At 36.8% G+C, this 15,272-nt stretch overlaps 1 protein-coding gene across 6 annotated transcripts in view; it reads right to left on the bottom strand.

Annotated features, from left to right (window-relative positions):
• The window catches only part of ZFYVE28 (zinc finger FYVE-type containing 28), a 157,231-nt gene that overhangs the window by 69,274 nt on the left and 72,685 nt on the right, over positions 1–15,272 (bottom strand). For all 6 annotated transcript variants that reach the window (XM_075752661.1, XM_075752662.1, XM_075752663.1 and 3 more), the window contains exon 2: positions 13,169–13,309. In XM_075752661.1, the coding sequence (XP_075608776.1) occupies positions 13,169–13,309 (141 nt within the window). The remainder of the gene's footprint in view (positions 1–13,168; positions 13,310–15,272) is intronic.

Here is a 15,272-nt window from a genome sequence, read left to right as displayed (position 1 = left end):
TACTGAAAGACCGTTAGCAGTAGAAAGCTTTTCAGCCAAGTTTCCCTTTATCAGTAAGAGATAACTTAAGAACTTTGTCCACAGTGACTCAAAATATTACTAGATAAACATTGCGGATACAGACATGCTCTTACAAAAATGTATACACATTTAATCCTTTTCTATAAAGACTCTAAAATGTTTGTCTTTTAATATAAGACATGTGAAAATAAACCAGTAAGCAACCTGGTACACTAACATCCCCTTTTACTCTTCTGTTGCTATGAAACTATGTAAGAGACATCTGCTTTGAACAGAGTATTTGCTGCAATAAACATAAAATGAGCTTTCTCTTCCGAGAGTACCAGGGAACTGCCTTCCTACCATGGTATAGTGCCTCCAAAACCACCCTAAAATGTACTTCAAGATTTCCCAAGCATGAAAGAATTTCAGCCTGGCATGGAACTGGCAGCACCTTCTTTGTATCACTCCAAAGCTGCTCTGCAGCTGAGGCCATGAGCAGAACGGAGGCAACGTAATCATGCCTTACTGCCGCTTCTGCTTTGCCTTCCCCTCCTGCTTTGCCTTCCCCTCCTGCAGAGGGAAAGCATCCTGCATCCCCAACACATTCAGTGCTGAGCTGGCATGGAGCCAGTTTTCCTCCCTATGGGTCTCTGCTGCAAATGAATTCCCTGACCTGTAGTGCACAGCATTTTCAATCCACCCTGCCCACAGTCTTAGATAACAGGCAGTTTCTCCGAATGACCTATTTGATCCATATAAGCAAGTGGAAACACATGAAAAAGCTTGTTAACATAGGATACTGCAATTTAAGACTACAGGACTACAGACAATTATGAACTTTTTTTCAAAGAAAAAATATCTTACGATATTAATCATTCCCTAGATAAGATCAATTATGAATCAAAACTCAGAAAATAAAAGTCTTGGTTAGTTGATAGAGTTGTACTGATGGCCCAACTTACGGCAAAGCGTTTCATCTTTTCTAGCCATAGTGTTAAACATTCTATAGTGAGAAGTAACACAAATGACTAAAAGTTTCCCAATGATAATGGAAAGCTGTTAAGCAGGTAAGATTGAAAAAGACACAATTATTTCATTTACTAGTTAGAAGTGTTCTTTGCTGCACATTGTTTTCTACTTAGCTATATTATTCCATTGATCACTTAATTTGTGGGGAAAAAGGTAACTTTAAAATCTGTAGTTGTAGCTTGAGTCCCGACAGAAAAAAAAATAGCAACTTTTCTGATATGTATAGGCTATGTAGTGTAGTTAGCACAATTATACTGAAGTTCTTTTTCTTCATTCACGTGCTTTGAAGCACAGTAAAAACATAGGAAAGGGTTGACAAGCCTGCATGTTTTCAAAAGCAATCTTACAAGGTCTCACTCAGTCACATACCCAAACAGCAAACTGGTACCTGACACCAACCGTTTGAAGATGTCAGGCAGCATGGAGAAGACTCACACAGGTAATCATTACTAGGAGTAATGAGATGACAACTGTTATAATCAATTATAAAACAACTGAACTGGAGATGAAACTATAGGAAAAAACCTTAAAAGCTCTATGATCACAGATAAACCGTACAGCAGAAGTGTGCATTGTCTGGAATTTAAAGGTTAATCAAGACATCACTTAAATGCTTTTCTTCTCAGTTTCCTAAACTGGCACTGTCCCCACTTAAATTAAATTGGAAGATACTATGTAAGAGAGAATAATTTTCTTTGAACAAGGCTTGGCTCACTATCCCATCAGTCAACTGCCCAATTCTTCTGGCACAAATTTCTAGCTTTCCCACATCTGCATCAAGTCTCTTAACTAGAGACCTTACAAGAATTTCTCTAGAGCCCACCAGCTCCATTGTAATTTAGAAAAAGCCTCACCAACAGGTACAATTCAGAAAACGAGCATGATTCCCTCCTCACCACAGATCAATGAGTAACTCCCAAGCTTTCCAGTACGACTGAATGGGCTGGAGAGGATCTGTGCTTTTGGTTCCTACTTCTTCCCCCTACTGTTAAAAATATGTCTACTACAGTTTCTAAACTTGGGGAACACAAAGGTTTCTTTCAGTCAACTTCTTCCCTCGATCCCAATAATCACCCTGCTGTCTCTCCTTCATTGACCTCCACTAACACAACTAATACAATGTCTTGAGGGTTGCACATTAAGCAGGCTAGAAAGACTTGGCCATTACTTTAGCTAAAAGTACTCCTGGCTCAATCCTTGCTGTTTAACCTTTATATCAATTAGCAAAATAACATCAGGAATAGATTATTGCCAACTTCTAACCAATCATTAGGTTTCAGAATCCAGCAGGGAGTTTCTTACAGCTTTAGTCTAACTTGTCTCATTTAATGAGATCTATTTCTGCCTAATTCTACACAAAAATGTTCTTCGATGGACAGATGCAATCAAATATGAAAGTGTCGCACCTCTGAACTGCCTCATTGTTCGCAATGATTATGGTACGTACTCCCAGTTTGCTCTTGCAAGAATGTTAATGAATACAATTAGTACTTCTTAGATAATTCACTGCCAATCCACTATGACACCAGCATTGTCCTATGAGTTATTTAACAGCTCTTCACAGATACCTTCTTCATCAAGGGATGCTAATTAATGCTGACTTTCTTTTCAAAAAATGTTTTCTCTTCAGCACGGATACGATTCAGATAAAGGACAGAATAAAAGGGCAATTTTTTTTCCTAGAGATTCCTTATTCTCATACTACTTAAACTTATCTGATTATAGGAGATACCTTCAGATAAGCATCTTTTACACCTGAAACAGAAAGCCACTTTTCAGCAAAGACTGGCTGCAAATGCGTATGGCCATTTTGCAGTGTAAGCATCAGGCAGCAAGGCCAGCTTGAGAAGTCAGCCCCTTATCTCACCTACTTTGCAGCTTTGCTTCCTATCTCCAGGCTGTCTCACCAGCACTCTCAGCTTACTTGTACAGGGGGCATGTGTGGATGGTTTCAGTGTGCTGAGCCACAGTAACCCAGGTCATTTTGCTGTTATTCACAGAATGACTCTGCAAATACATATATCGGTACAGCTGAGGATGTGGTTTCTTAGAGGTCTAAAGCTGACCATAGCTTATTTAAACTGGCTATGGATCTATACACCCACCCTTCTCTCCACTCCTATCTGTGGACACTGCTCCAGCTGTACTTCCATGCCATCATGCATTCGCATGGGCAGTGAATCAATGTGACCGCTTGGCTGAGATACAGCAACGCCACCAAAGCCTGCGCTACAGCCAGGTTTCCAGGTGTTCCCACCCGCTCCAGGCTGTTCACTTACCGGGGAACACGACCCGGGGTTCCTGGAGCACATGGACCGGTGCTGGAAGGAAGGACAGACAGACAAGGCTGCCTCTTGTGATGGCAGCAGAGTCTCAAATCAATTTAAGCTAATGGGAAGCTGTACTTTGAAGGGGTGCTGTGCTGAAGTTTGGGTATAGGAACAAGAATAGTGTAAGTTGGGAATGGAAAATCTTTAAGTTGACACTGCCAATGGACCTTGGAATTACACTTAAGGAACTACATGAGGTAACACAGAAATACATGTTTCTGTAGATTGGTTGATAAATCAAAGTGTATTTATCTTTGCCCACACTCAACCACAGACCCAAGCAAAAATGCTAAGAGATTTAGTGAAATGAAAAAGTTTGTAACATTTTATCAAGTGCCCAAGGGCTTACTTGAATCAAAGACTGGGCAATCCCACATGCACAGCTGCTAGAGTTATCATAAGACTAACCAAAACCACTCAAATTTACTTTTTTTTTTTCTCCTGAAATCACTCTGTGCATTTCCATTAATACAGTTATAAAACCTAGCAGTGCTAACCCACAGCACTGCTAAGTTTAAAAGCCTTTACCTGCTAGAAGAGAAAGAACACACTTTGCATTAAAACAACAACGGAAAATCTGATTTCACTGAATACGGTTAATTGAGAGAGGTATGTTGAAGTTCTGCAGCTGTAGACAAAATACAAAGGCCAATATGGTATTATGCTGCCAGTAAACTGTAGAGCTACATCCAACAATATTTCAACTCAAAACTGCAGAGTCTAAATCTTTAGAGACCTCTATTCTAACACAGAGCATTCAGGCCTAGGATCGTTTCTACCATCTGTTTATTTTAAATGACTGATTTAAGGATCTCCTAAAAAGTTTACGTAAAGATAATGCTTCCTTGTTGAGGAAGGCCCTCAAACTTTTATTATCACGATTATAAAATATGATGTACTTTTAGACTCTTATTTGCATTGCGGAATAAGCCAGACAACCACAAATAGGTTAATTAGATCAACTGAGAGAACTCTTCACATTCCAGCTACAGGGTTAAATTTCTTTCCAGTCAAATGTGCAATATCCCTACAGAGGACAATAGTACAAATAATTAACATGGTTGACACTGAGGCCAAAGGTTTGTAGGTATGTGTGAAAATGGCAAATATTTTTTTAATCCCAGTTATCACACAAGTCAAAAGTAGACATGACTCCACAAGCCTGCTAGAATTCATCCTTATTTATAAGGCTACATCCGACTTAACCAGAAAAAAACAAGAAAAACAAAGAGACCTTTGACAGTATCAGAACAATTCTGTAGCAAAAATTATAAAAGCTTACGTCAATAAGCCAGTTTATCTCAATGCCTTAGTTGCACAAATATATTCAACAAGCTTTGCAGCATAAAGATGATCTCATGCTTCTACACGAACTACTACACTGTTTTATTATGAGCACTATATAAGTGGAACAACAATGACTTTAGCAGTAGTTACACATATCCTGGGGCACCTGAGAAATCAAAGAATACAACTATCTGTTGGTTGGTATTTGCTGAAGTAATCTTCATGACAGAAACCTTGAGAACTGAAAATGTATTCTCAGGGTAAAACCAAGAATTTATATTGTGTGCATCATTCGGTAGTATCAAGAGCACTATATTTATAAAATTAAAGTCTGGGCTTTTTCCTGAACTATGGAACAAGGAGCAGTATTGGCATATAAACGAAGTTAGCTCTATTTGCAGTGGGAAGAACCATGTACTTGGGGTAATACTGCTGCTGCTCAGCTCAACACTGCTTTTTAAAGTGTTGAAAAAATAGCACCACTCTGTAAAAACTACAAATCCAGCAGGAGAGAGTAGATGGCATAAGCAAAAAGGTAAGCATTCTTAACCAACACAGCACACTTCTGCCTAATTCATTTCACACAAGTGTTCGTTTAATTTCGCAAAGACTTTAAAATAAGTTTTTCTGTGTGTAAGTCATACAAAGCATGCAGTAACACAGCCTACCATCCCATGCCTGCTCTCTGACATCAAACTTTTCCTTATCACAAGCTGTTTTCATACCAACCATTTCAAACTTCTCTGAAGCAATACTAACTTACTAATACATGTAATTCTTTCAAAAATGAACAACTTTTGTAAATGACTGCCTTAAAGTCTGCGTTTTTTCCACCAAGAAAATTATGCTGCAATGAGCTAACACAAATTCTTTCCAAAGCATAAGTTTGAGGCAGAAGCTGTATCTTTACACCACAAAAAGAACTTGGAATTATGTCTGAACTATTTAAGCTTCTCCTTAATTATAAAGTTACAATGTCTGATCAAGCTACAAAAACAGGTAACAGCTTTTCTTCCCATCACCTTGAACTACAGCCATTCAGTTAGTAGATTACTGTTAAATTATACACTAATAATAATAGGGCAGTCTGAAATTCATCTATTCTCTCAAACTCCAAAATATTTTTAATCCCTCTCTCTAATATGCAGAAGTCCAATGCATAATATATGTAGATAAACTTCTAAAGGCTTCCTTTTGTTTAATGAAAACTCACTTATGACAACTTGACACATGAGAAAACAATGTTGCACAATATTCCACAAAATATTCTTCATAATAATCCATTATTCATATTCAAAATTATATACACTGTTATAGTATTGGTGTTATATCTCTTGAAAATAGATGAAATAGTGATTTATGAATTACTTCATATAGAAAAAGCCACCCTTTATTTTAATTTTCACATTATGACGACAGTGAAAATTAAATTCCACTGCTAACTGTCTTTAAAAAATAATTTGCCTTGTCTTTCTTATCATACTTCCTCAGCATTAAAGAAAAAAAATGAAAGGGGTTTTTCTTAAATGGTTAAGTGAAAAACCTTCCAACAGAAGAAAACAGATGTAATTCCCAAGTACAGAAATATCACCAAATAAATAATTTGCACATATTGTTAATCTTGCTAACATGGTGCTACGACGTGTATGTGGAGGAAAAGAGGCAAACGGTGGCATATTTAAGTCATGAGACTACATAAAAAATTCAGTGGCTGATACTAGAATTTATCCTTCTTTGCAACAGTAAAAAAATAAAAATAAAAAGGAGAAATACAGCAGAGCTGACATCAATCCTCTGATGGCACTGCTGAAGAATGTGGAAGAACTATAAGGCCCCCTGATAGTCAGACATGTCACATTACATTAATTCCTACAGAATTGGATCCGGTATAGTCTCATACTTCACAAAGGCTGTGAAAAGTCAGTTTTAAAATGACCTGGCTCCACTGTCCTCATTTAACCTTCAAATGCTTTGGGAGTTACACCAGTGTCTCACAGGTCTACTGTCTCAATATTCAATCAAGATACTAACATGTCAATTTTTCTTAATATAGGGCAGATGATAATGCATTAAGAAATGAAACCTTATCTTATCTTTTTAAATATAATAATAGAAGACTTCATAACCTCAGAAATTAAGAGCCTTCTAGGCTAGGTTCTCTTTCACAAAGAAGAAAATGCTGTATTTTTGAAATTAAAAAAAAAAACTTGTGACACCTAGACTAAAGAAAAAGAAAAAGAATACTGTTCTAATTGAAGTACAGATAAAATACTAATCTTGTTCTCCTCGTGTTTTAAATGGATGACTACATCATCTTCCAAAGACAGCGTTTTTCCATAGCAGTTTGCATGCAGTGAATGTGGTCATTATGAGCAGATGGTGCAATCACAGTCCCTTCAACAACAACCTATGGCTTCCCCAGCATGCACTATTTAATATAATTACATCTCTTTTTTCACTGATAAAAAATTAATTGTATTTTGTATACAAAGATAAGTTCCCTTTTCATTATTTAGCAACCTGTCAATCGAACTTCAGTTTCAACCTTGTGCATTATTGATTGTCACCTGTGTTGTCACTCCACACTACACCAACTTTTATTTATTTTAAATATATATACACATATTAAAAAAAAATTAGAAGTCACACTCTGAAGATCCTTTCCATTTTCCACCACTGAAAAATCCACTCATGCTTTCTGACAGCTGCTTCATTGCAGCTCAGTAATGGTTCTCCTCCACTTGGGAAACTCTACTAGGCATTTTGCAAACCCGGCAACAACTTCAGCATTGTGTGCTGCAGCAGGGTTGTTTCTGGTTAGGGGTTCTGTTTTGTTTTGTTTTTTAAATAGCAATCTAGAAATCTGCCCACACACATGGTGCAACCTGAGGTGAAAGGCAACTGGACAGGTTTCCCTGTATCAGGCAGAAATTGGTAACTACCTCCTAAAGTGATCCATTATCAAACATCATGACTGCTTTGATGACACACTAGAGTATCAGATGAAGAGATGGCATGATAGGACAGGGGGTAGTGGTCTTAAGCTGAAGGAGGGGAGATTTACATTAGATGTTAGGAAGAAATTCTTCCCTGTGAGGGTGGTGAGGCACTGGAACAGGTTGCCCAGAGAAGCTGTGGAGGCCCCATCCCTGGAAGTGCTCAAGGCCAGGTTGGATGGGGCTTTGGGCAACGTGGTCTAGTGGAGGGTGTCCCTGCCCATGGCAGGGGGGCTGGAACTAGATCATCTTTAAGGTCTCTTCCAACCTAAACCGTTGTACGATTCTATGATTTTTAGCATGCCACTCTGTGACAATGGAGATTCCCCAGATGGGCTCCAACCAGCATTTTACCCCCTAACATCTTCTTACTCATTGTCTCCCACAACCCATTTTTACCCTCTTTCCACACTCTACAGTAAGCTTGTTCATTCAGCCTGTAGATTCCAACCACTCTAATACATACTTCTTTACGATAAGGGCAAAACTTTGTTTTCACTGACACTTGGATCCCAACTCATCTCATACTGATGCCTTGAGTTGTTAAATTGAGCTAGAAGAAATATGGAGATAAGTGTGGTTGAAACACAGCATTTTTGATAACATTCACCATGTATTTTATATTGCTACAGAAACTGAGACAGAAAAGTGATGATAACACAACACTGAAATATGCTTCAGCTTTCTCGAAGGGCTCCAATTCCTCAGCAACATTAACTTATACCATGATAGATAATCAGGTTCAGATTCACAGGTGTCTGTTTCTCACCCACTACACAGAAGAGTGGCCTATGCATGACGCAGCCCACTAAAGGCTACGTTTTAAAACCTAATGTTACAGCAAACTGAAACTGCAGATAGCTGACTCGACAATTCTGGACTGCCAATTGCAGTAATTCAAGAAGCACTTCCCAAGCAGGCAAATAGCAGGAAAGGAGTGAAGAGCCAGTATAATATGCTACCAGTGAATGCAGCATCACTCAATCCTACCGGTAAGCCAGAAACAGTCATGTTTCACAAATATAAATTCCCCGTTTTACTATTCTATGGTGCAGTGCGAGGGGTAACAGAGCCAGGCAAGTTTATGGTTTGCTTCAGGTCAGTGCCCTTGCAGGGGGAAATTCCCTCCTAGTGTACTTGAGTAGATCAAATTACACATTGCTGAGACATAATCTGCAGTTCAAGGAATAATTTTGATAAAACCATGCTGGGAACTGTCTCATATGCTATTCTGAGACCTCACTACTGTACACAGAAATAATTCTCAGCATACTGAAACAATAAGCAAGTACTATGATCCTGAAAACATTTTCATAATGTAAAGTACTTATGCACAGGTTCGACGCTTACCTATCAAGTCCTAGCAAAATCTCTAGGGAGTTTTTACTCTTTCCTCTTAAACAGAACCAGTGAAGTTCTGTGATATGTAACAATGAACTTAAATCTATTTAAATGCCTGAGAAATTATTTTAAACCAGTTTATCAACTCAAGTAACAAGATATTAATCAATGTGACAATCGCAATGATCAAGGCAAATTAATTTTGAGAATGATTACAAATGCACGAGTGATTAATTGAAAAGTGTACCCAAAAGTACCGTTACTGCTTATCAAATTCAATACTGTGTGGTGCTGGAACCAACATACAAAAAGACATCTTATTATACCACTAATACAAAAATACTTCAATGCATTATTTGTGTTGCAGGGAAAAACCCCTCAGATGAACCAGCACTGCATATTACTCAAGATTCACTGATGCAAAGATGTTGTTAAGGAAAAAAAAAAACTACTTTCCCTCTACTACTATCAAGTTCAACAAACCCAATACAACATCCTACCTATCTTTGGTCTCAAGAAAAACTTATATAGCTTTTCATCATGCATCCCTGCACATTTAATTTATTGTTAATTTTAATAGAAACTAGTAGAGGAAAAAGTGTTTTACACTGCTAGATAGATATTAACTGCACAATAAATGCGAGATACTGTATTAATAGATATTATGTTCTTATTCTACCATTGACATGCAAAGCAAAACAAGGGATGTCTTTTTTTATAATAGGTTACTAGAACTTGAAAAAAGTATTATATCTCATTAATGTGAAAGTGAAGAGTGAAGCTTTAAAAACCATTACCTTGATTCATACTCTAGATATATGCCACTCAGCATCGTGCTATACAGTCATCTCACAGCACGTGAAATCAAAGTTGCAAGATGTTCAGAAGTTTTGCAAGGTTAATTTACTGTAAAAAGCGTAATTTTTATCATCAAATAGTACTAAGGCAAAACAGCGTAAGACAACATTGAGAGTTGCAGTTCTTTACTAAGGAAGTGTCAACAGTCCTGAAGACTGGAGTTCTCTGCACATCCATGGGAACACCACAATGCACCATACCTTCACCTTGCCTTGACTAATACTGCCATTTTTAAGGTAGAAAACATTAAGTATGTCCACTTATAAAGCATCACATATTTTAAGCAGACACATTTTGTTTTGCCTGCACACGCTGTAGTAACTAAACTTGGAGCTCTCTAACAGCAGCACCAAAAATTGAAAACGTAGACAGAGATCTAAAACTTAGCTCTTCAGATACAGTTAAGATCCAACAGAATATAACCTCTCTAAAAAGATTCACAGTTTGTAAGACTTGTTGGTCTTTCAGAAAAATCACACTAAAGACATTCCTTTTCTTTAGTTAATAAAACAAAATACAATTTCAAAACATCACCTGTTAATCAAGCAGACACTATCAGTAAGTCATCTGAAAATAAGCAACCCAGGAACAATTAATTAATTCCAAAATCAGATGAAAAGGCAGAAGCTCAAGGGATTTTAGAAATCTTTGTCCCTAGAAAACACTGAAGTCTAATAGAAAGACTATCCCTCTGTAAACTTTATGGAGAAAAAAATTGGGAATAATTTTGGAAACCTTAATAATACATGGAAAAACAAGGACAAAATCAGAAAAAAAAGAAATCACGTAAAGACTGGGAGTCTAGTTAGTTATGTTCTGTGGTCACAAGTTCCTTTCCAAAAGTATTGCTTGAAGAGTCAGAAAGAGCACACTTCATAAATAAGGTCTCAGAAATGCATGATTGTTGCTGCAGATATCACAGAGGTATTGCACAATGTAGCTGCTATCCTTTCACATGCACAACCTTCCATTACAACCATTCGGACCCCAGGGGTGGCTGCTGGTTCTCCAGATTCTTCAAATTCCACCATTCCTTAGGCTAAAACCGATTCTTCCATTTACCATGCAATATTTGATTAGTAAATACCTACATTCTGAATACTTACTAAAATACTGCTCCTTCTCTTGTTTGGCATTTACATGACAAATTCTTAAAAGGAAAAACCAAAAAAGCATTGCTTTTACACAAAATACTACAAAACAATCTAAGTCCTGATTGCCAAAGCCATTTTCAACATGACATTTGATAATGATATGACCTATTCCACAGAAATTTTGAAAATTAGAAATTACAAAAATAGCTACATGAAAAAAAACCCATCTCCATCATTTCTTTTAGCTCTAGCAACAGATTGTTTTAGTAACAGCAATCTGTTTGACAAATGAAAAGAAGAAATTACCAGGCATCAGAAGGTATTAAGAGTCACAAGGTAGTGAGTCACTATATAACAAGCCAAGCAAACTGACCAAGGATCTGTTGGAGTCTGTTTCTTGAATTCCTACAGGTGAAACACTCAGAGAAGCTACTAGTCGAACAGAACAGCGCCTCAGGTCTACCTATACTATAAGAAACAAATTGTAGAGCCTGTGGACTTACAGAGAAACACAGACTAAATTGTCATCTCCAGGGATCCATCCTTATTATCAGAAAACCCTTCCTAAATAAAGAGTCTGGAAAGAATTTGCCTAGAAAGTTTGTGCAATGTCCATTACTGGAGGTTTATAAGAACAAGTCAGATAAATATTTGTGAAGTGATTTAGGTACAGCCAATCTATCACACAGAAGACTGAAGTCAGTGACCTGTCAGGATAACTCTCATCCCTATTTTTTTTCTCTCCAGCTCACTGAATTTTGACTGTCACTAAACTCAGTTTCTAGTTTGGTAAACCCTTAAACTCCACGCTTTTCTCTAGTGACAGTACAGTAGTAAATCAAAGATATTCAAAGTAGATAAAAGTATTAAAATTGTTTCTGACATAACAATACATTGACTGTTAACTCTTTCTCTGCAAGTGCTCTTCAAATAAACTGCACTTTTTAAATTTAGTTTTCTTGCAAGCAAGCACATAGTAGCTGATTTTTTTTATTTTCAGGCTCAGCTAACTTAATGTGAACATTTGCTATGATGATCAGCACTGTTCTTCAAACTCATCTTAACTTGATTAGCGATGAAATTTTTCCACATAAAGAAGTTTGGTACATTTTACTATTATTAACAGTAAGAAATTCTAGCAAGGGGTGAATCAAAATACGTCCTTTAAGCTTAACTGCCATTTTTCACTTGGTGGAGAGGTAAAGAAATCTATTTACTACAGTCTTTCCCCTTACAATTCTCCCGAGTTGACAGCAAGTATTTACTTTTCATACAGAAATCCTCCCACCACCTGAGCACGGTGTGTTCTGGACTTCAGCCCACTTCGGTTTAAAGTGTTTTTCTTGGGTGTGACTGGGATAGAAGTATCAAAGCACCTGTGCAAGTACCACAGAAGTAGTCTCAACCTCAAAATTTGAATTTTATTATTGGAAAACTTTGTGTAGAATGGTATACAGCATAACAGGGAAAGTTTATTTTCTCAATTGTTTTTAAATTTCTGAATTGTTTTTCATAAGTCACAAAACCATCCAAGTTAGAGTGCTAGACTTAACTGAATTGGTCTTTGCAGCCTGGTGGTTCTCCCTTCGAGTGTCACTCAAAGTATAGCCATAGTTTCAGCAAATTCTCTCACGATTTTTTTTTTTTTTTTTTTTTAGGTAAACTACATTATACAACATAACCTTAGAAACAGATTCATACTTTTGAAATAACTTACAGATAAAACCCTTTTTTGTTTGTCTCCTCAGTAGTTCCTCTCATCTTCAAGACTATTTACATTAAGCAGATAATATTCTTCCCAAAAATCAACAAGGCTACCATCTGTCTTCACATAGTTTATTTACTAACGAAAAGTGACCAAATTCATGAGATATGAAAGCTGAGCAGCTACAAGAGACATAGCTACTTTATACTGTCTGAAATTTTGAAACATTTCTCACATTCTAGTAAGCTCTGTATGCTTACTTTATATAAAGGAAACAAAGTCTTTAATGTATGTTCTTATTTAATGGAAAGCATCAACACACTCTTAAATGAGATGTAGTAGATTTAATTTATGAATAGTATTTTAAAGTAGATACCCTTTACAATAAGGAAAGGCATATATCTACCAAAGGTTCATTTTAAAGGAATTTGAAAATAAAAACTATTTAATAGAAGAAATAATAATGTATTACATTTAATGTACACAAAAATATCAATGAAATCAGGAAGGTGCCATTTTGATTACCTGACAAGAGCGAAACTGGTTGACTAGAAGTGTACATCTCTGGGGGTCTTTTCTTCCATCCAAACTGTCCAGTTCAGCTGCTACTTGATTTAGTTCCTCATCAGCATAGTAGAACTGAGCAAGGAGCTGCGGGTCTGTTCTCTGCATTCAAGACAGAGACATATACAATATTACATTATTATTGCAAATAAAGAACCCACTTCAGCTAATTTTTTTTTTTTTTTAAAAATTAAGCTAGATAAGTAGTGTAGCAGCACAGAAAAGAATGATCTTGAGACATTTACAAATTTTTTCTACCTTGAAGAAAAAAATCTCTACTGTAACAAATGGGGTATTACTCAGCTACCGTTATCTCCAAAACCATCCCGGCATTCTCACTACTTGTGGCATAATTATCTGGTGGAGCACACAACTGAATCACGAGTTTTGTTTATTAAACAAAAGAACATTTCAGTTCTAGGCAAAACAAGACAAAGTTTCCTTCCAAGTTAAAACCAAACAAAGTCCCCAAAATCTACCAAGCAATGCGATAGTCTATCAAGCACTGTAGTAACCCCTGTAACATGATGTACAGTGTTATCTGGTCAGAACCCTCCCTTTGAGGATTAGAAAAATCAAGTCACAGAAGGGAAAAAGTACTGAATCTACTAGATACATTACCAGGGCCAAACAGATGTAAAAAAAAAAAAATCACAAAGCAAATAACATGACTAAGCAAGGCATTACAGAGAGAAAGCTACACTACAAGTCTTCCAAGTGGCAAAGAACAGAATTATCACAATGGATTTTTTGGCCATATTAAAACTAAACAGCAGTTATAATTGAAAGAAGAATGCAATTCATAATCAAAAAATATTGAGAAATATTAATAAAAATTAAGTTTGCCCCATAAAAAGGGGTATTTTTTTATTTAACATTAGCAACTGGAAATTCTGATCCCTATGAAAGCTTTCATCAAAATACTGGAAAAATATCAGAAATCAAGGGGAGGGGTGTGAGAGAGAGAAGGTAAGAACTTTGTTAGAAGAGAGTGGAGATACAAGTAGGAGGAGAGAGGGAGTAGCTTTTTGTACATGCAAGCAATGTGGTGAAAGATTCATGGGCTCAGAAAAGCACAACCTCTTATCATTCTAAAGTAGTAGTCAGTAAAACACACACAAGGTTTGTGGGAGATGTGTCTAAAAGGAAAATAGTTGGTTTTAATCACAGTGTAAGAAACATTAAGACTATACTAAGCGCAGACTGGGAATTAGAATTAGTTGTCACTAGATGAAAGAAAAAATGCCTGATACTACAGCAAACAGCTGCTAAGTATCTCAAGTTGATTCTTAATGCACTGAAGAATGAAGCAATACCAAAATACTTTTAGAAGGACCAGTGAAAATAAAGACTAAGATGCATGGAAGCAATCTAAAGAGACTCAGACATTGGAGGAAAAAAAATTAACATCAGGAAGAACTTGCAAGTAAAGAAAACCATTATGTAAAAAGAAAACATTGTTTTTATAAACTAAAAAAAAATAAATAGCAAAAGCATAGAAATGACTAAGAAGCACCACATTTGAAATGACGGCTAATGAAGATGCACAAGATAAGTACATCAGAGCAAAACATGTACCAACAGAAACAAGTGTAATACAGTGAAGAAATTAGTCAACAGCAAAACAGAAGATAACATCACTTGAAAAGACAACATCACCAAATGCAACAAATGGCAAAAGACAAAAAACACTGAGGGTATAAGGAAGCATATGTTGCCAACCATACTATTTTCTATCTGAAACAAAACACGTCCACTGTTGTAAAAGGATAAAATACCAAAGTTCTTAAGGGATGGGGATATGGATGCAGTGAGATCAGAAATGCTGCAAACCACGGGTTTAAAGTACTAACAGAGGTGATGAAGGTTTATTGGGGACCTGAATCTTGTGCTTCACATACACCCAGTCCTGCAACACTCATCCACAAACTGTTCGCTATCATGCAAAAAGATCAGTGGGAAACCACTACCAACAGGTTCAGAAGGTGGTGAGAGCACAATAAATGCCCATCAGGAATACTTGGGGGGGGGGGGGCAGGGGGGAAGAGCAGTTATTTTTGCTTCG

Source organism: Balearica regulorum, chromosome 4 (assembly GCF_011004875.1).
Source record: "Balearica regulorum gibbericeps isolate bBalReg1 chromosome 4, bBalReg1.pri, whole genome shotgun sequence".
Taxonomy (NCBI): Eukaryota; Metazoa; Chordata; class Aves; order Gruiformes; family Gruidae; genus Balearica; species Balearica regulorum.
This window is presented reverse-complemented; position numbering and strand designations above follow the sequence as displayed.